The 15,624-nt window shown below is 33.4% G+C and overlaps 2 protein-coding genes across 2 annotated transcripts in view; both read right to left on the reverse strand.

Annotated features, from left to right (window-relative positions):
• Window positions 1-3,493, reverse strand: part of LOC111058116 (hamartin) — a 35,983-nt gene extending 32,490 nt beyond the window's left edge. The window contains exons 1-4 of the mRNA XM_022345617.2: window positions 3,360-3,493; window positions 2,520-2,744; window positions 1,961-2,078; window positions 698-833 (exon numbers count right to left, since the gene is read on the reverse strand). Of these exons, the coding sequence (XP_022201309.2) occupies window positions 698-833; window positions 1,961-2,078; window positions 2,520-2,613 (348 nt within the window). The 5' untranslated portion in view covers window positions 2,614-2,744; window positions 3,360-3,493. The remainder of the gene's footprint in view (window positions 1-697; window positions 834-1,960; window positions 2,079-2,519; window positions 2,745-3,359) is intronic.
• A 6,643-nt stretch (window positions 3,494-10,136) lies between these two features.
• The window catches only part of LOC111055817 (breast cancer type 2 susceptibility protein homolog), a 37,039-nt gene continuing 31,551 nt past the window's right edge, over window positions 10,137-15,624 (reverse strand). Inside the window, exon 9 of the mRNA XM_039430964.1 lies at window positions 10,137-10,761. Within this exon, the coding sequence (XP_039286898.1) occupies window positions 10,441-10,761 (321 nt within the window). The 3' untranslated portion in view covers window positions 10,137-10,440. The remainder of the gene's footprint in view (window positions 10,762-15,624) is intronic.

The following is a 15,624-nucleotide window of genomic DNA, read 5'->3' on the forward strand; positions in this document are numbered from 1 at the left end:
AGAAAGAAATAACTTATACAGTACTCTATTTTCTATTTCTCCCTCACTCTGCTGCAATTTGAATCTTATTATCGTAAAATCCAACATCTATAAAGCTGGATCCCTACATATCAGTGAAAGTGACCGTTACAGTGAGGATATTATTCCCATAAGTTCCTATGGGACTATTCACACTAGCTCGGCCGTGCTGAGTGGGAATAGCCAATCACAACTCATGGAAATTGTATTTTCACTGATACTGATGTGTGGGAATCTTTAGATGTTGGATATTCACGAAAATTATATTCAAATTGCAGCAGAGTGAGGGAGAAGTAGAAAATACTGTATTTTAAGTTATTTCTTTCTCTGGCAATATTTTTTGCAAGACATACTACTTCAGCTTAGTTTTGATTTTCAGCATGACATCACTCTTAGTCCCGGCTGAAGTATGACAGTCGTAAGTCCCATTGACGGCTTATATTATATATTCAGGCAAGGGACTCCCCACCAACAAAAGCCATACGAATTTACTAGTGATTAAATTCAACATAATTATATACTGCTTTCATGTATTAAATTTTGAAGCGTATTTTGAGGTTGACTGTCAATTGTTCTGATATGTTCCTTAAAAACACTTGAATACCTTACTCTGATCCACAATATTACTATAATGTTAAATTATTACTACACTTATTATTGTGTGATTCAAATGAATTACCTTGAGCAATCGAAGCAGTTCTTTGAGCAGGGAATGGGAGGAGATTTTGTAGAGCCATGTTGGGTTTCGCCGCGCGATCAGTCCGAGTAGGGTGAGGCTCTGCAGCTTACAGGTGCCACGCATCGTTTCCGACAGCCTGTTACCACAGCCACAACAATGTGTATATCAATAAATAAATTATAAATACACACCTCAAACCATCTCTATGAACACGTCTCACTTAAAAAGGATTGGTTGGAAACATCAAGTGAATATAATAAGTAATATAAGACATTATTATTATTAATAAGTTTCACATTAAATAAAAGTAAAACTAGTGAATCATATCATTAGTTTTCATGGAAATGTTGAAGAGTCAACATAAGTTAATTGAATATAGAATCAAATATTTATTTTCAAAATATTAAAGAGAGTTACAATGTTTATAATAAGATGTTTTCTAAGTATCATAACAGAACACAATATAATACACCACCATCAATATATGAATTGACAACATCCCACTGAAAAGTTTATTGTATAATAGTGTATTTATTGTAAAGATGAAGTAGAAATATGTTGTGTGGATGGACCTTTCGACCATGGAGTTGTTTGTTATCAACATGATATAACAGAGCACTAAATAGCATTACACTAAAAAATGGAAAACATGAATACATCACTCCAGCTTAGAATTCGTGTAATGCTGACTTTTCATATTTATGTACATTCATAAGAACGGTTTCAACAAGCTCGGTCAAGACATTTTAACATGATCAAACTGAGAACGCTTTACAGGAGTGCACTATAGTTAATACTAACTATTGCAATATGTTATAATTATGCTAGAAATATGTTAGTGCACTCGTTGTAGTAAACTGACCCCTATTTGAACATGTTCAAATGTCTTGACCAAGCTTGGTGAAACTAGGAATAAGAATTGGAGAATGAAGGTTTTGATTTGCACACAATTACCAGACAAATTTGATCAATATTGGTAGCAGTCTGAAATAGGAATAGCGTTTCACTCTCTAGAATAAGATGTACTCAGTCACCCGAGTATGTTATCCAAGGAAGTTCTAGTGTTAAGCTAGATTGTAGATAGAAATTATGTACATGAGAGATTGATGTACCTGCTTTCACGAGCTACCTATCTCAACCAGTAGAAAGTGGAATCAAGTTCATAACTGTGATTATTTAATAAGAGGACTCATTTATTTAAGATGGATGATTTATTTATGATAGCAAAGGCAATTTCTCCCACAATCAGCATTAATCACTTACCTATCAAACAAGAACTTGTCATTGGGTTCCCTTATTCCTATTAGTATTTCAACTACACGCAGAGATCCTGTTGCAAAGTAATAGTCCAGCAAGCCATTCATAACCCATGCTTCTTTTGCTGTAATTGAAAAAAAAAAACAAATGTTATTTTTAATATTAAATACATTCAATCACAGAAATAGTCCATCATATGAGAATATCTTGCATTCATAAATTTGTGTTAGTAACCATTATTGGAAATCTGGAATATATGTTAGAAAAGTCTATTGATTTCACAAAAATAAAATCATGATTCATTATTAATTTTATTTTTGTAAGCTGAATTTGAAATAATATAAAAATGTTGGCGACTCAAACATGTTAAAGAGGCCTTTAGCTTCATAATTTATTGAAATAAATTTATTATCATATTCAATTGCTTGAATTAATTTAGGTATTAGAATTTTAGATCTTATTATCAATATCGAGTTCCAAGTTCAAGTACGGTACCTACCGTAGCTAGAAGAATCATCGAAATATATATAGAGTAGGCCTAGTGTTATTTTCAGAATAAACTAACCTGAGTTCAGGTAATCATGGAACTTTGTCTTTGCTTCTTCGACTGTCGGTGGCTGATTTGACTCCAATGCTTTGAAATCGGCAGCAAAGTCCATGGTTTATCATCACACTGCTTTCTCAAATATTCGATGTTGGAGAACTACAAAAACTCAAGGCCCTTAGCTACCTCATTCAAATTCAGGAGAACCTTCTACTTCAAGCTAACGTTCTTCTCTCCATTCTATACCTATAAAAAAAGCAAACAGACAATAAATTTGTTCAACTACTGCATTATTAGTACAAGAAATCAGCATCAACTGTCTCAATAAAGAGCTTCAGAACATTAATAAGTTTTGTATGACTTCATCATTTATTGTATTTAAGGAATGAAATTAGCGGTCTTAATTCCCATTCAGTCAACATAATATTTATGCAAATCAAAACACAAATAATTGTTTTAATTTAAACCATCAATGATGAAAAATTAAACCTTATCATATCAGCTAAGATTGAATAAATATAACTTCATTTCTGACAAGTACAATCATATCAAGATAGCTTCAGAACACTAAAATCTATTTTTAGAAATCCTATCAATACTGATGAGTTTTTTTTGTATAAACAGTTTATATTGTATTCTCGATACTTATTTCTACTTTTAAAAGCGTTAAAATGATAAAAAGTGGGGCAAAAGTAACTTATCACTGGGCCAAGAGCTCATCTCTCAAGTCATTCGTAGAAGATTTAGGTTTTCTATTGATAGCCATCCTCATAGCAAAATCAAGATAAATCGAACGCTAATGATACAGTAACTGCAGAATTTAAAATTAGATGAGAAAATTGAATTTATAAATTGACATACCATAACTTCAACCCTACTCCATCATGATGATACGCTGCAGGACGATTCCAACCAAACCAACCAAGTTTCTCATTCTCACTTCACACACACGCACACACAAACATATGGTCGCACACACGCGCACTGTTCCCGTGATTTCAGCTTTTTCATTACCACTACACCAAACTATTATAATTATTTTATTTTAAAAGTAGTTTACAAAAATAAGTGAGTTGAACATTACAATTGGTAATACAAATACATACCTTAAGCATAATAATTGAACATAGATAATAATATTAAGCATGTAACAGAAAAAACCACAGTGCATCCCTCTTTAGGCTAAACCTGTGTTGAGGGATGTCTCGCTCTCTAGTTGAGTCAACTTAATTATAATACAATAACAATTTTGAGGTATCAAACAATAAAGTAAATTTTATACAATAATCAGTGTGCTTTTCACAAGATGGGATTATGAATCTTTAACAATAAATTACATTTGAATGAAGACAGCAAAAAAATGTAAATAATATTACACCTCTATTAAACGTTTTTCTTCATAGAAGCGATTAAGTCTATTCTTAAACAAATTGTAACTGGGTGCATCTGATATATCTGATTTCAGTTTATTGAAAAGTCGTGGTCCCTTAGCAAAAGCATGTAAGGAGGCCACTCTACTTCTTGTGAAGGGTTCTTTTAGTTTATTAGCAAGATTTCGACGAGTGGAATATACATGTTCATCCATAACTGGAAACTCTGAACGTCTTAAATACACAAACTTCAAAAGATTTATTTCAAATAGGGTATCAACACTAAAAACGCCAAATTCTCTATACAATATTTCGGTTGGATATCTTATGGGTCTCTTTAAACATATTTTTATTATTCTTTTATAAAGAATTATGAGAGGTTGGAAAATTGAACTCCCACAACTTCCCCAGGATACAATACCATAGCAGATAATTGACTGTATCAGTGCCAAGAATACCATTCTTAATTGATAGATAGGAAGGACATTCCTTAATTGAACGAATTTATAAATTAATTTTCTAAGTTTTGAACAGATGTATGAAATGTGCGAGCTCCACCGTAAATGTACATCCAATACTACACCTAAATATTTTATTTCATTTTCTTTCTCTAATGTAGGACATCCACAGCTGTAGTATGGACTGGCACAATTTATATTATGTGATACTAGTTTACAGTCAGTATTATCTGGAGGCAATCCAGAGGACGACAATGAAAAGGGAAGAAATCTAGTTTTTTGAATATTCAAATGTAGGAGACTATTCTTTAACCAGGACTTGATAACATCAAAGCATTTATTAGCTCTCTGGAAGGTGATTGGCCAAGTTTCCCCCCAAACTATAGCAACTGTGTCATCCGCAAAAGAGTACAAGGAGCAATTCCCTAGATTTATATTTAATAAATCATTTATGTATATTAAGAACAAAACTGGCCCAAGCACTGTTCCTTGTGGAACTCCAATATTCACATTTAATAGTCCACTTGTCTTTTTATCAAGCCTAACTTTTTGTCTTCTACAATTTAAATATGACTCAAAGAATGACAATGCAATACCTCTTATTCCTATTGCTTCCATTTTATCCATTAGAATTCTATGGTCAACTGTGTCAAATGCTTTTTGTAAATCCAGAAATATTCCTAAGCATTTGTCCCCATTATCTAATTTGCTCAAAATTTCTCTTGTTACTCTAAAAATTGCATCGGATGTACTCATACCTTTTCGAAATCCATATTGATTACTGAACAAAATGTTGTGTTTTTCCAAATAGGATACCAGCCTCGACTTTACACACTTTTCAATTACTTTGGATATACTTGAGAGTAGGGAGATAGGACGATAGTTACCAAGTTCAGTCCTACTACCACCCTTATAGAGAGGAATAACTGTAGCTATTTTCATTTCATCTGGAAAATACCCCTGTTGGAAGCAAAGATTTATAATATGCTTCAACGGGTCACATATTGCTGAAGAATTTTCTATCAGACATTTTGAATAGATTCCATCTACTCCCGGAGCAGTACCTTTTTTAAGCCCCAATATGTTATTTCTCACCTCACAGGCCGTAGCTGGATAAAAGAAAAACGACCTACAAAATGATCTATCGACCTTATACTGGATATGATTTGAATTTGAACCTGTCTCTTTGACCCTATTCGAAATTTTCTGTCCAACATCAATGAAAAATTTATTAAACTCTTCAGCCATTTGTTCACTTTCAGTGGATTTTACTACTCTACCATCAGGTATATTAATTTCTTGAATAACATTTTGGTCTCGAGATTTGGAATCAGTAGCGTCATTTATAGTTTTCCACACCTTTTTCAAGTCCTTACCGCAATTTACAAACTCATTTCTAAAGAAAATCTCCTTTGCAGAACGTATCAGTGCCTTCAAAATAGTGTTGTATTTCTTATAATAACGAACATTAATCGTGTTAAACGGCTGCTCCCTTATTTTAAGTGACATATTATTCCTTTTCCTGATACATTTCAATAACCCTTTAGTTATCCAAGGTTTCAATCGTTTCTTTCTATTACTACTTTTCTGCTTCGAAGATGAACACGAATTAAAAACATCTACTATTTTATCATAGAATCTGCTAAAAGCTACTTTAGCATCCTTTTCATAATAGACTCCATCCCATGACACTTCTTTAATTTTAATTTTAAACAGGTGGTCGTCAAAAAATAATGCATCATACTGTACAGGCTTCTTATTAGGCTCTAAACTACTATTTTTTATAAACTGAATTCGCCCCATAATAGCTTCATGATCTGTTATAGAACAATTGTATATAGCTGGGTTCAATGTACATATCTTAGATTTGAGAAACAGATGATCAATACATGATTAACGATATTGAATGAAAAAACGTTGCTATCTCGTTTAAATTTTTTAAATTAATTGTTTCACATCTGTCTATAAGATCAAGATCCTCTACTAAATCGCAAATTTCCATTGAAAATTAAATAGAAATATTAGCTGAATAGAAAAAACCCGTTTTTGTTTTAAACCTAGATTTTCTTGAGGTCCATCTCATTTTTCACTTGTATAGGCTTCTCACCTTCCTCCTTTCTTACAAGAATCTTACCATCTCTTATCCAAACAAACCGATATCCTTTCTGGGTCGCAAGTTTTTTCGTTTCTCTGAACAGTTCCATTGTGGTGGGGGTGAGATGCTGATAAGCGCACACACGACCTTCAGCAAGAGACCGACACAGCGTCTTCGTAGAAATCCCCGCACCTCCATTATCTTCACTAGCAGCTTGTTTGAAATCGGCCAGCCAGTCTTCTTTGTCTTGTCTTCGAACGAATTTGAAGACAATCGGCTTGATTTGCTCTTTTCCCCGAGATGGTAGTCTATGTGCAGTACTCAGACCATTCGAAACAACAGGACTTTTAATAACAGAAGAAAGTTTATTGAAAAGTTCAAACACCGATTCACTTTTTGTTTCTGGAATACCCGTTACAACAACACTGACAAACATACATATAGAGACAAATATACATCAAATATACATCATATAGAGACAAACAAACAGCTAGAAGCAGGACTTCCTATATTTATAAGTAGTATAATTATAGGAGGTCCTTTTTGAAGCCAACCATTTTCAAAGTGTCCTTCATAGTACAGCTGGATAGATTAATCTGAAGAAGGGTAGAATAATTCAACCAAAACATTATTCTTTAAACAAAAACACAATATTCATGTTGTCAACAACTATAAATTGTAATGCTCTTTGAATAATCGTCAGTTTAGTTGGATTTTTAGTCTGATTTTAAGGGCCATACAAACTTACGGATTTCGCCTGTGGCGGCCTGCAGAGTTGAACGGCTCGGTGCAAGATCACTGTACACACTTGTGAGCAACACGAGTCCCGCCTGCCGTACATTTCAATTTCCTCTCCACCGAAGTCTAAATCGCCCAATAATGGAGATAAGAGGAATTCAGATTTCAGATTTGGATTCAGCGACCCCAAATTCTTTAAAGCGTAAGTCTTTTTGAAAATACCCGAAAACAAGGGAGTTATAGCTGCTTTGAATATAGCTTTCTATTATCATAGTAAAAGAGTACTCGGTTAATAATTTTTTTTTGCTCACAAAGTTTTCAAACACTTAAAAGTTTAGGTCTAAACATGAACATTTTAAAACTTGAAAAGATTTTTATTTTAAACTTTGAAAAGATGAATCCAAATATGAAATAAAAAAACTTCCACCTCTTATCACCTAATAAGATGAATAAATTTCTTCCTAGAAATAGAATTCTTTATTAATAAGCTGAAGAATCTGTTTGTTTTATCAATTTGTATATTCCTTATAAATTTATGACATCCAAAGTTTAAATACTGTATATGCAAAAGTAACTTATTCTTTGGCCAAAATAGTAGTGCTGGTTGGTTTTATTCAAGAGTCTTCAAATATACAATTGGCAACTTAGGAAAAAAATACCAGAATACATTGGTTCAGGCTGAATAAAAAGCAACAACAATAAAAAGAACAAGGGCTTCTGAAGGGTGAGCACACATGCATGGGCTTTGTGAATTCAACTCTGTCCATTTTCACTTCCATTTCCTTCTTATTATGTTATCTGTCTTTCTACACACAAAAAACATTAAATTTTTTCTCTCACACACACCAATTCCTAATTCACACAGCGTAGCAGTAGATAGAGAATTGAACCTCACTACCGATGTTTTACAAAAAAGGTTCAATTTTTATTGAATAAAAAAATGAAATATGTTTATTCTAAAGCTAATAAATATTTTGGAGAAACACTGGTATTATTGTACAGAACTAGTATTTTCTTACTAAAGGTTCTACCAAATTCTTCATAGAAATAGAATTCCTCATTAATAACATCAAAGTGCTCATGGAGTTTTTATTTTCGACTATTTTAGAGTTCACGCGAACCATTTTATCAATTCGAGGACGCTGAATACGATTCTGAAATCAAAATTTTGCAATCTCGTTTTTTAGGCGATTTAGATTTTTGGTATCTAAAAATCCGGCCCGGCAGGAAGAGTCTACACACTCACGGATTTCGCACGAGCCGAGCCGAGCCGCGCCGCGCCAGTAGCCCTGGACGGATTCGGCCTGGCTCGGCCCGGAGGAAAATTGCCTACACACTCACGGATTTCGCCCGAGCCGAGCCGAGCCAGTCCAAATCCGCAGGCCGCCACAGACAAAATCCGTAAGTGTGTAGGGCCCTTTAGATTTAAAATAACTCAACATAATCATAGTGCCAACTAATGAAGCATTGAAACTTTAGTTTTGTGTGATTAAACTATCTAGTAGAAAAGACAACATATTATAATAGAAAAAAATCTACATATCTCTCCAATAACAATGTTTAATTTTTTCAACTTGATTTGGATATCAAAATTGGAAGAAAGGCAAGAAACTACTTCGTCACACTATCTTTTATAATATATATATATATATATATATATAATATATATATATATATTATATATATATATATTTAAAATGTAATGATCTATAGCATAGAGATAAGATACCGTAAGATACTTGTATCAGTTGTCTGTCTATGGTCAACCGTACGAAAATAGTCCGATGGAAAACGGAACAGATGAGTACAGCCATAGAGAAAATATAGCTTAGAATATTATGCTATCTCTTCTCTATGGTACAACGTTGCCAAATAAGAGTTGATTAACGTTCTACTCAGCTGATAATAACTGATAATCAATTTTTATTGCCCTATTAGGAAAGGAAAGTAATGCTTTCCGAAAAAATTGAGGTACCCAAATTTGTAAATTTCAATACGTTTCAAGGTCCCCTGAGTCCAAAAAAGTGGTTTTTGGGTATTGGTCTGTATGTGTGTGTGGTGTGTGTGTGAGTGTATGTGCGTCTGTGTACACGATATCTCATCTCCCAGTTAACGGAATGACTTGAAATTTGGAAAGTAAGGTCCTTACACTATAAGGATCCGACACGAACAATTTCGATCAAATGCAATCCAAGATGGCGGCTAAAATGTTGTCAAAAACAGGGGTTTTCGCGATTTTCTCGAAAACGGCTCCAACGATTTTGATCAAATTCATACCTGAAATAGTCATTGATAAGCTCTATCAACTGCATTAAGTCCTATATCTGTAAAAATTTCAGGAGCTCCGCCCCATCTATGCAAAGTTTGATTTTAGATTCTCAATTATCAGTCTTCATATATACAATTTAAACAAAAAATTTCAAGTGGAAAAGATTGAGCATGAAAATCTCTGCAATTAATGTTCAGTAACATTTTCACCTAAAATTGAAAATAAGCTTGAAATTTGAGAAAATGTGATTATTAAATTGCAAACTGTTGGTTCTATTAAATCATTCACTACGAAGAGATAGCAGACCTCGTGTGTCTCCAGCGTTATTGTCCTATCACCAGCTGTCTCATATCTTTCAATAGTAGACTCTATTAAATCATTCACTACGAAGAGATAGCAGACCTCGTGTGTCTCCAGCGTTATTGTCCTATCACCAGCTGTCTCATATATTTCAATAGTAGACTTGAAAGATGCGAGAGAACACTAGCATCAGGTGATCAATTTTCATATCGGCAAGGAAAGTTGTGTGAGTGCGCCACACCAGTTTTTTTTATAATACACCGGACAAATTGGCAACGTCTATTTATTGGAGAGATGAGGGGGGGGGGTGTTAGAAGATATTCACCCGTTCCAATTTCCATCGGATTATTTTTGTCTGGTTGACTAGAATATCAATATCTTGTAAAATATTTTATTTTTGATAAATGGTTGTTCAAAGGATTGAAAGAATATCATATTTAAAAAAATAATACTGGCAATTACTCGATAAAGTCAAAACTATGATAGCATAAAACAGGATGAAATAAATTATAGATGATATTTGATGACAAGCAATTTGTTTTTAGCTTGAGATTGACAAATTATATCGATTGAAATAGCAGAAACAATATGATATAAGATTTCACAAAAGTAATACACTCAAATATATATAAACTTGCAAATCATTTACTCTGTTTTTTCATACAATGGACTAGAATTTTGAACTATAAATTCCACTCTAGAGTATTTCCTACTATAAGGATTTTCTATTAGGTGTTTTAAAGTCTTTTTTCAGTGCTGGACTCACTTGGAGACTTGGCATAGCAGTGATAGCAGGTGGGTTTCCGTAGCCAAGCAACTTTTGCATTTTTTCCATAAGCATTTTTGATTTGACACTACTCAAAGGACTTTCAGCCAGCAGATTTTTATTTGATGGGGTGATAGCACTTGTTTCGCCGGACACAGATACAGAACTCATCTTAGAAAATGAATCACAAATGTAGTTGCCAGTTCCACCACCATTCAACATGTCCAACAGGTGTTCTTTGCTCTTAGAAAGTAGTTCTTTCATGTCCTGAAAAATAACAATCATGCATACAAATTAAAAATGTTTCAAGGATTTGGAATGAGAACTAGTCATTCAATATTTTACTTGAATATGGAGGACGATCTTTAATAATGATGAAAAACAAAAAAAAAAAAATACGTAACGTAACTTTTATCTTCCAATTTGACAATTTCCCTGAGGGAGAAACTGTGATTTGATCCCGTAATGCACATAACATTTTCCTTCAACTATATTTTCTCTGAATATAGATTTTCTAATTATTTTATTTTCGATAGACAATCTAACTCGATCCTTGGGGCAAAAAGCTTGCCTCAACTCAATAGACACAATCTATACCTGCAATATCAGATGGGCACGTTAAACTGTCGGTCCCGGCTGAAGTATGACAGTCGTAAGGCACATTGGCGGCTCAAATGATATATTCAGGCGAGGTGGAACTTCCGTCAGGAACTCCCCAACAATAAAAGCCATAAGATTATTATTACCTGCAATCTAAGGCCCAATTCACACAGAACTGACTTTTTACCACTTCCACGCCACTCCTATACTAGTAGTTCTGTGAAAAGTAAACCTCGCGCAGTTATAAAACACAGTCTCCTCTAATACTGTTCATCAGAGTAAATTCTGTCCTGTCCTGTCGTGCCGTCCAGATATCGGTGTATAAACTGTTTGGGTAGTTGTATCGACAATGCTAATAATTTTATGTGAACAGCTTATGCTACTATCATCAAAAGCTTACCGAGTTGAAAGCCGAGAAAAGTCAGGAGAAAATACTATGCTACTTCGAGTTATCAATTGCATGCAATTAATAGTCCACACGACAGCTGATTTTTTACCAAGTTACATTGAGATATTAAATTGCATGCGTCATTGCATGCAATAATCCACTCGACAGCTGATTTATATGAATAATTCTATAGTCTGATTTTTACTCTAATATATTATTGGCGTATGAAGGAGGCTCCTTTTCTTTTTATATTATCCTTAAAATGGAACATTTTCAAAATCCTTGGATATACGTCGACACGCAATTTAAAAATGAACATACCTGTCAAATTTCATGAAAATCTATTACCGCCTTTCGCCGTAAATGCGGAACATATATATAAACATAAATAAAGAGAAATGCAAAACCGTCGACTTGAATCTTAGACCTCACTTCGCTCGGTCAATAAAAATATAATAATTCGTTTATTTCACTGCATTTTTACAATAATTGGTAATACAAATACATACATTAAACATAATGGTTGAACATTACAATTGGTAATACAAATACATACCTTAAGCATAATAATTAAACATAGATAATAATATTAAGCATGTAACAGAAAAAAACCATAGTGCATCCCTCTTTAGGCTAAACCTGCGATGAGGGATGTCTCGCTCTCTAGTTGAGTCAACTTAATTATAATACAATAACAATTTTGAGGTATCAAACAATAAAGTAAATTTTATACAATAATCAGTGTGCTTTTCACAAGATAGGATTACGAATCTTTAACAATAAATTACATTTGAATGAAGACAGCAAAAAAATGTAAATAATATTACACCTCTATTAAACGTTTTTCTTCATAGAAGCGATTAAGTCTATTCTTAAACAAATTGTAACTGGGTGCATCTGATATATCTGATTGCAGTTTATTGAAAAGTCGTGGTCCCTTAGCAAAAGCATGTAAGGAGGCCACTCTACTTCTTGTGAAGGGTTCTTTTAATTTATTAGCAAGATTTCGACGAGTGGAATATACATGTTCATCCATAACTGGAAACTCTGAACGTCTTAAATACACAAACTTCAAAAGATTTATTTCAAATAGGGTATCAACACTAAAAACGCCAAATTCTCTATACAATACTTCGGTTGGATATCTTATGGGTCTCTTTAAACATATTTTTATTATTCTTTTATAAAGAATTATGAGAGGTTGCAAAATTGAACTCCCACAACTTCCCCAGGATACAATACCATAGCAGATAATTGACTGTATCAGTGCCAAGAATACCATTCTTAATTGATAGATAGGAAGGACATTCCTTAATTGAACGAATTTATAAATTAATTTTCTAAGTTTTGAACAGATGTATGAAATGTGCGAGCTCCACCGTAAATGTACATCCAATACTACACCTAAATATTTTATTTCATTTTCTTTCTCTAATGTAGGACATCCACAGCTGTAGTATGGACTGGCACAATTTATATTATGTGATACTAGTTTACAGTCAGTATTATTGGGAGGCAATCCAGAGGACGACAATGAAAAGGGAAGAAATCTAGTTTTTTGAATATTCAAATGTAGGAGACTATTCTTTAACCAGGACTTGATAACATCAAAGCATTTATTAGCTCTCTGGAAGGTGATTGGCCAAGTTTCCCCCCAAACTATAGCAACTGTGTCATCCGCAAAAGAGTACAAGGAACAATTCCCTAGATTTATATTTAATAAATCATTTATGTATATTAAGAACAAAACTGGCCCAAGCACTGTTCCTTGTGGAACTCCAATATTCACATTTAATAGTCCACTTGTCTTTTTATCAAGCCTAACTTTTTGTCTTCTACAATTTAAATATGACTCAAAGAATGACAATGCAATACCTCTTATTCCTATTGCTTCCATTTTATCCATTAGAATTCTATGGTCAACTGTGTCAAATGCTTTTTGTAAATCCAGAAATATTCCTAAGCATTTGTCCCCATTATCTAATTTGCTCAAAATTTCTCTTGTTACTCTAAAAATTGCATCGGATGTACTCATACCTTTTCGAAATCCATATTGATTACTGAATAAAATGTTGTGTTTTTCCAAATAGGATACCAGCCTCGACTTTACACACTTTTCAATTACTTTGGATATACTTGAGAGTAGGGAGATAGGACGATAGTTACCAAGTTCAGTCCTACTACCACCCTTATAGAGAGGAATAACTGTAGCTATTTTCATTTCATCTGGAAAATACCCCTGTTGGAAGCAAAGATTTATAATATGCTTCAACGGGTCACATATTGCTGAAGAATATTCTATCAGACATTTTGAATAGATTCCATCTACTCCCGGAGCAGTACCTTTTTCAAGCCCCAATATGTTATTTCTCACCTCACAGGCCGTAGCTGGATAAAAGAAAAACGACCTACAAAATGATCTATCGTCTTTATACTGGATATGATTTGAATTTGAACCTGTCTCTTTGACCCTATTCAAAATTTTCTGTCCAACATCAATGAAAAATTTATTAAACTCTTCAGCCATTTGTTCACTTTCAGTGGATTTTACTACTCTACCATCAGGTATATTAATTTCTTGGATAACATTTTGGTCTCGAGATTTGGAATCAGTAGCGTCATTTATAGTTTTCCACACCTTTTTCAAGTCCTTACCGCAATTTACAAACTCATTTCTAAAGAAAATCTCCTTTGCAGAACGTATCAGTGCCTTCAAAATAGTGTTGTATTTCTTATAATAACGAACATTAATCGTGTTAAACGGCTGCTCCCTTATTCTAAGTGACATATTATTCCTTTTCCTGATACATTTCAATAACCCTTTAGTTATCCAAGGTTTCAATCGTTTCTTTCTATTACTACTTTTCTGCTTCGAAGATGAACACGAATTAAAAACATCTACTATTTTATCATAGAATCTGCTAAAAGCTACTTTAGCATCCTTTTCATAATAGACTCAATCCCATGACACTTCTTTAATTTTAATTTTAAACAGGTGGTCGTCAAAAAATAATGCATCATACTGTACAGGCTTCTTATTAGGCTCTAAACTACTATTTTTTATAAACTGTATTCGCCCCATAATAGCTTCATGATCTGTTATAGAGCAATTGTATATAGCTGGGTTCAATGTACATATCTTAGATTTGAGAAACAGATGATCTATACATGATTCACGATATAATGAATGTCTAGTGCAACCGTGTAAATAATTAGTATAACCATATTCCAAGAGCATATTCAAGTATTTATGACCTATTTGGGTTAGATCATTACCCAAAATATCAATATTTGTATCTCCAATCAAGATTTTGTTTTCATAACAAGTTGTTTGACTAAGGAATATCTCCAAATCATCTAAAAAAGCCAAAGCGTCGGTATCATTAGGTGGTCTATACAATGCTGTACAGCAAAACTCTACGTCTCCATATGTTATTTTAAAATTTAAAGAATTAGTATTACCAATATTTATATCCAGAATATCTCATTTTATTCCATGTTTAACATAAATTACTATTCCATCAGATTTATTAAATTTTGTTGGTTTCACAACCTTATTATAATTGTTCAACTCGAAACCAGAATCTTGTGATAGCCACGTCTCAGTGAGAACTATTAAATCATATTGCGCATCAACACTAGATAAAAATAAACACAATTCATCGAAGTTCTTATTAATACTTCTTATGTTCAAATGAAAAACTTTTAACGATATTGAATGAAAAAACGTTGCTATCTCGTTTAAATTTTTTAAATTAATTGTTTCACATCTGTCTATAAGATCAAGATCCTCTACTAAATCGCAAATTTCCATTGAAAATTAAATAGAAATATTAGCTGAATAGAAAAAACCCGTTTTTGTTTTAAACCTAGATTTTCTTGAGGTCCATCTCATTTTTCACTTGTATAGGCTTCTCACCTTACTCCTTTCTTACAAGAATCTTACCATCTCTTATCCAAACAAACCGATATCCTTTCTGGGTCGCAAGTTTTTTCGTTTCTCTGAACAGTTCCATTGTGGTGGGGGTGAGATGCTGATAAGCGCACACACGACCTTCAGCAAGAGACCGACACAGCGTCTTCGTAGAAATCCCCGCACCTCCATTATCTTCACTAGCAGCTTGTTTGAAATCGGCCAGCCA

This window comes from Nilaparvata lugens, chromosome 6, assembly GCF_014356525.2.
Source record: "Nilaparvata lugens isolate BPH chromosome 6, ASM1435652v1, whole genome shotgun sequence".
Taxonomy (NCBI): domain Eukaryota; kingdom Metazoa; phylum Arthropoda; class Insecta; order Hemiptera; family Delphacidae; genus Nilaparvata; species Nilaparvata lugens.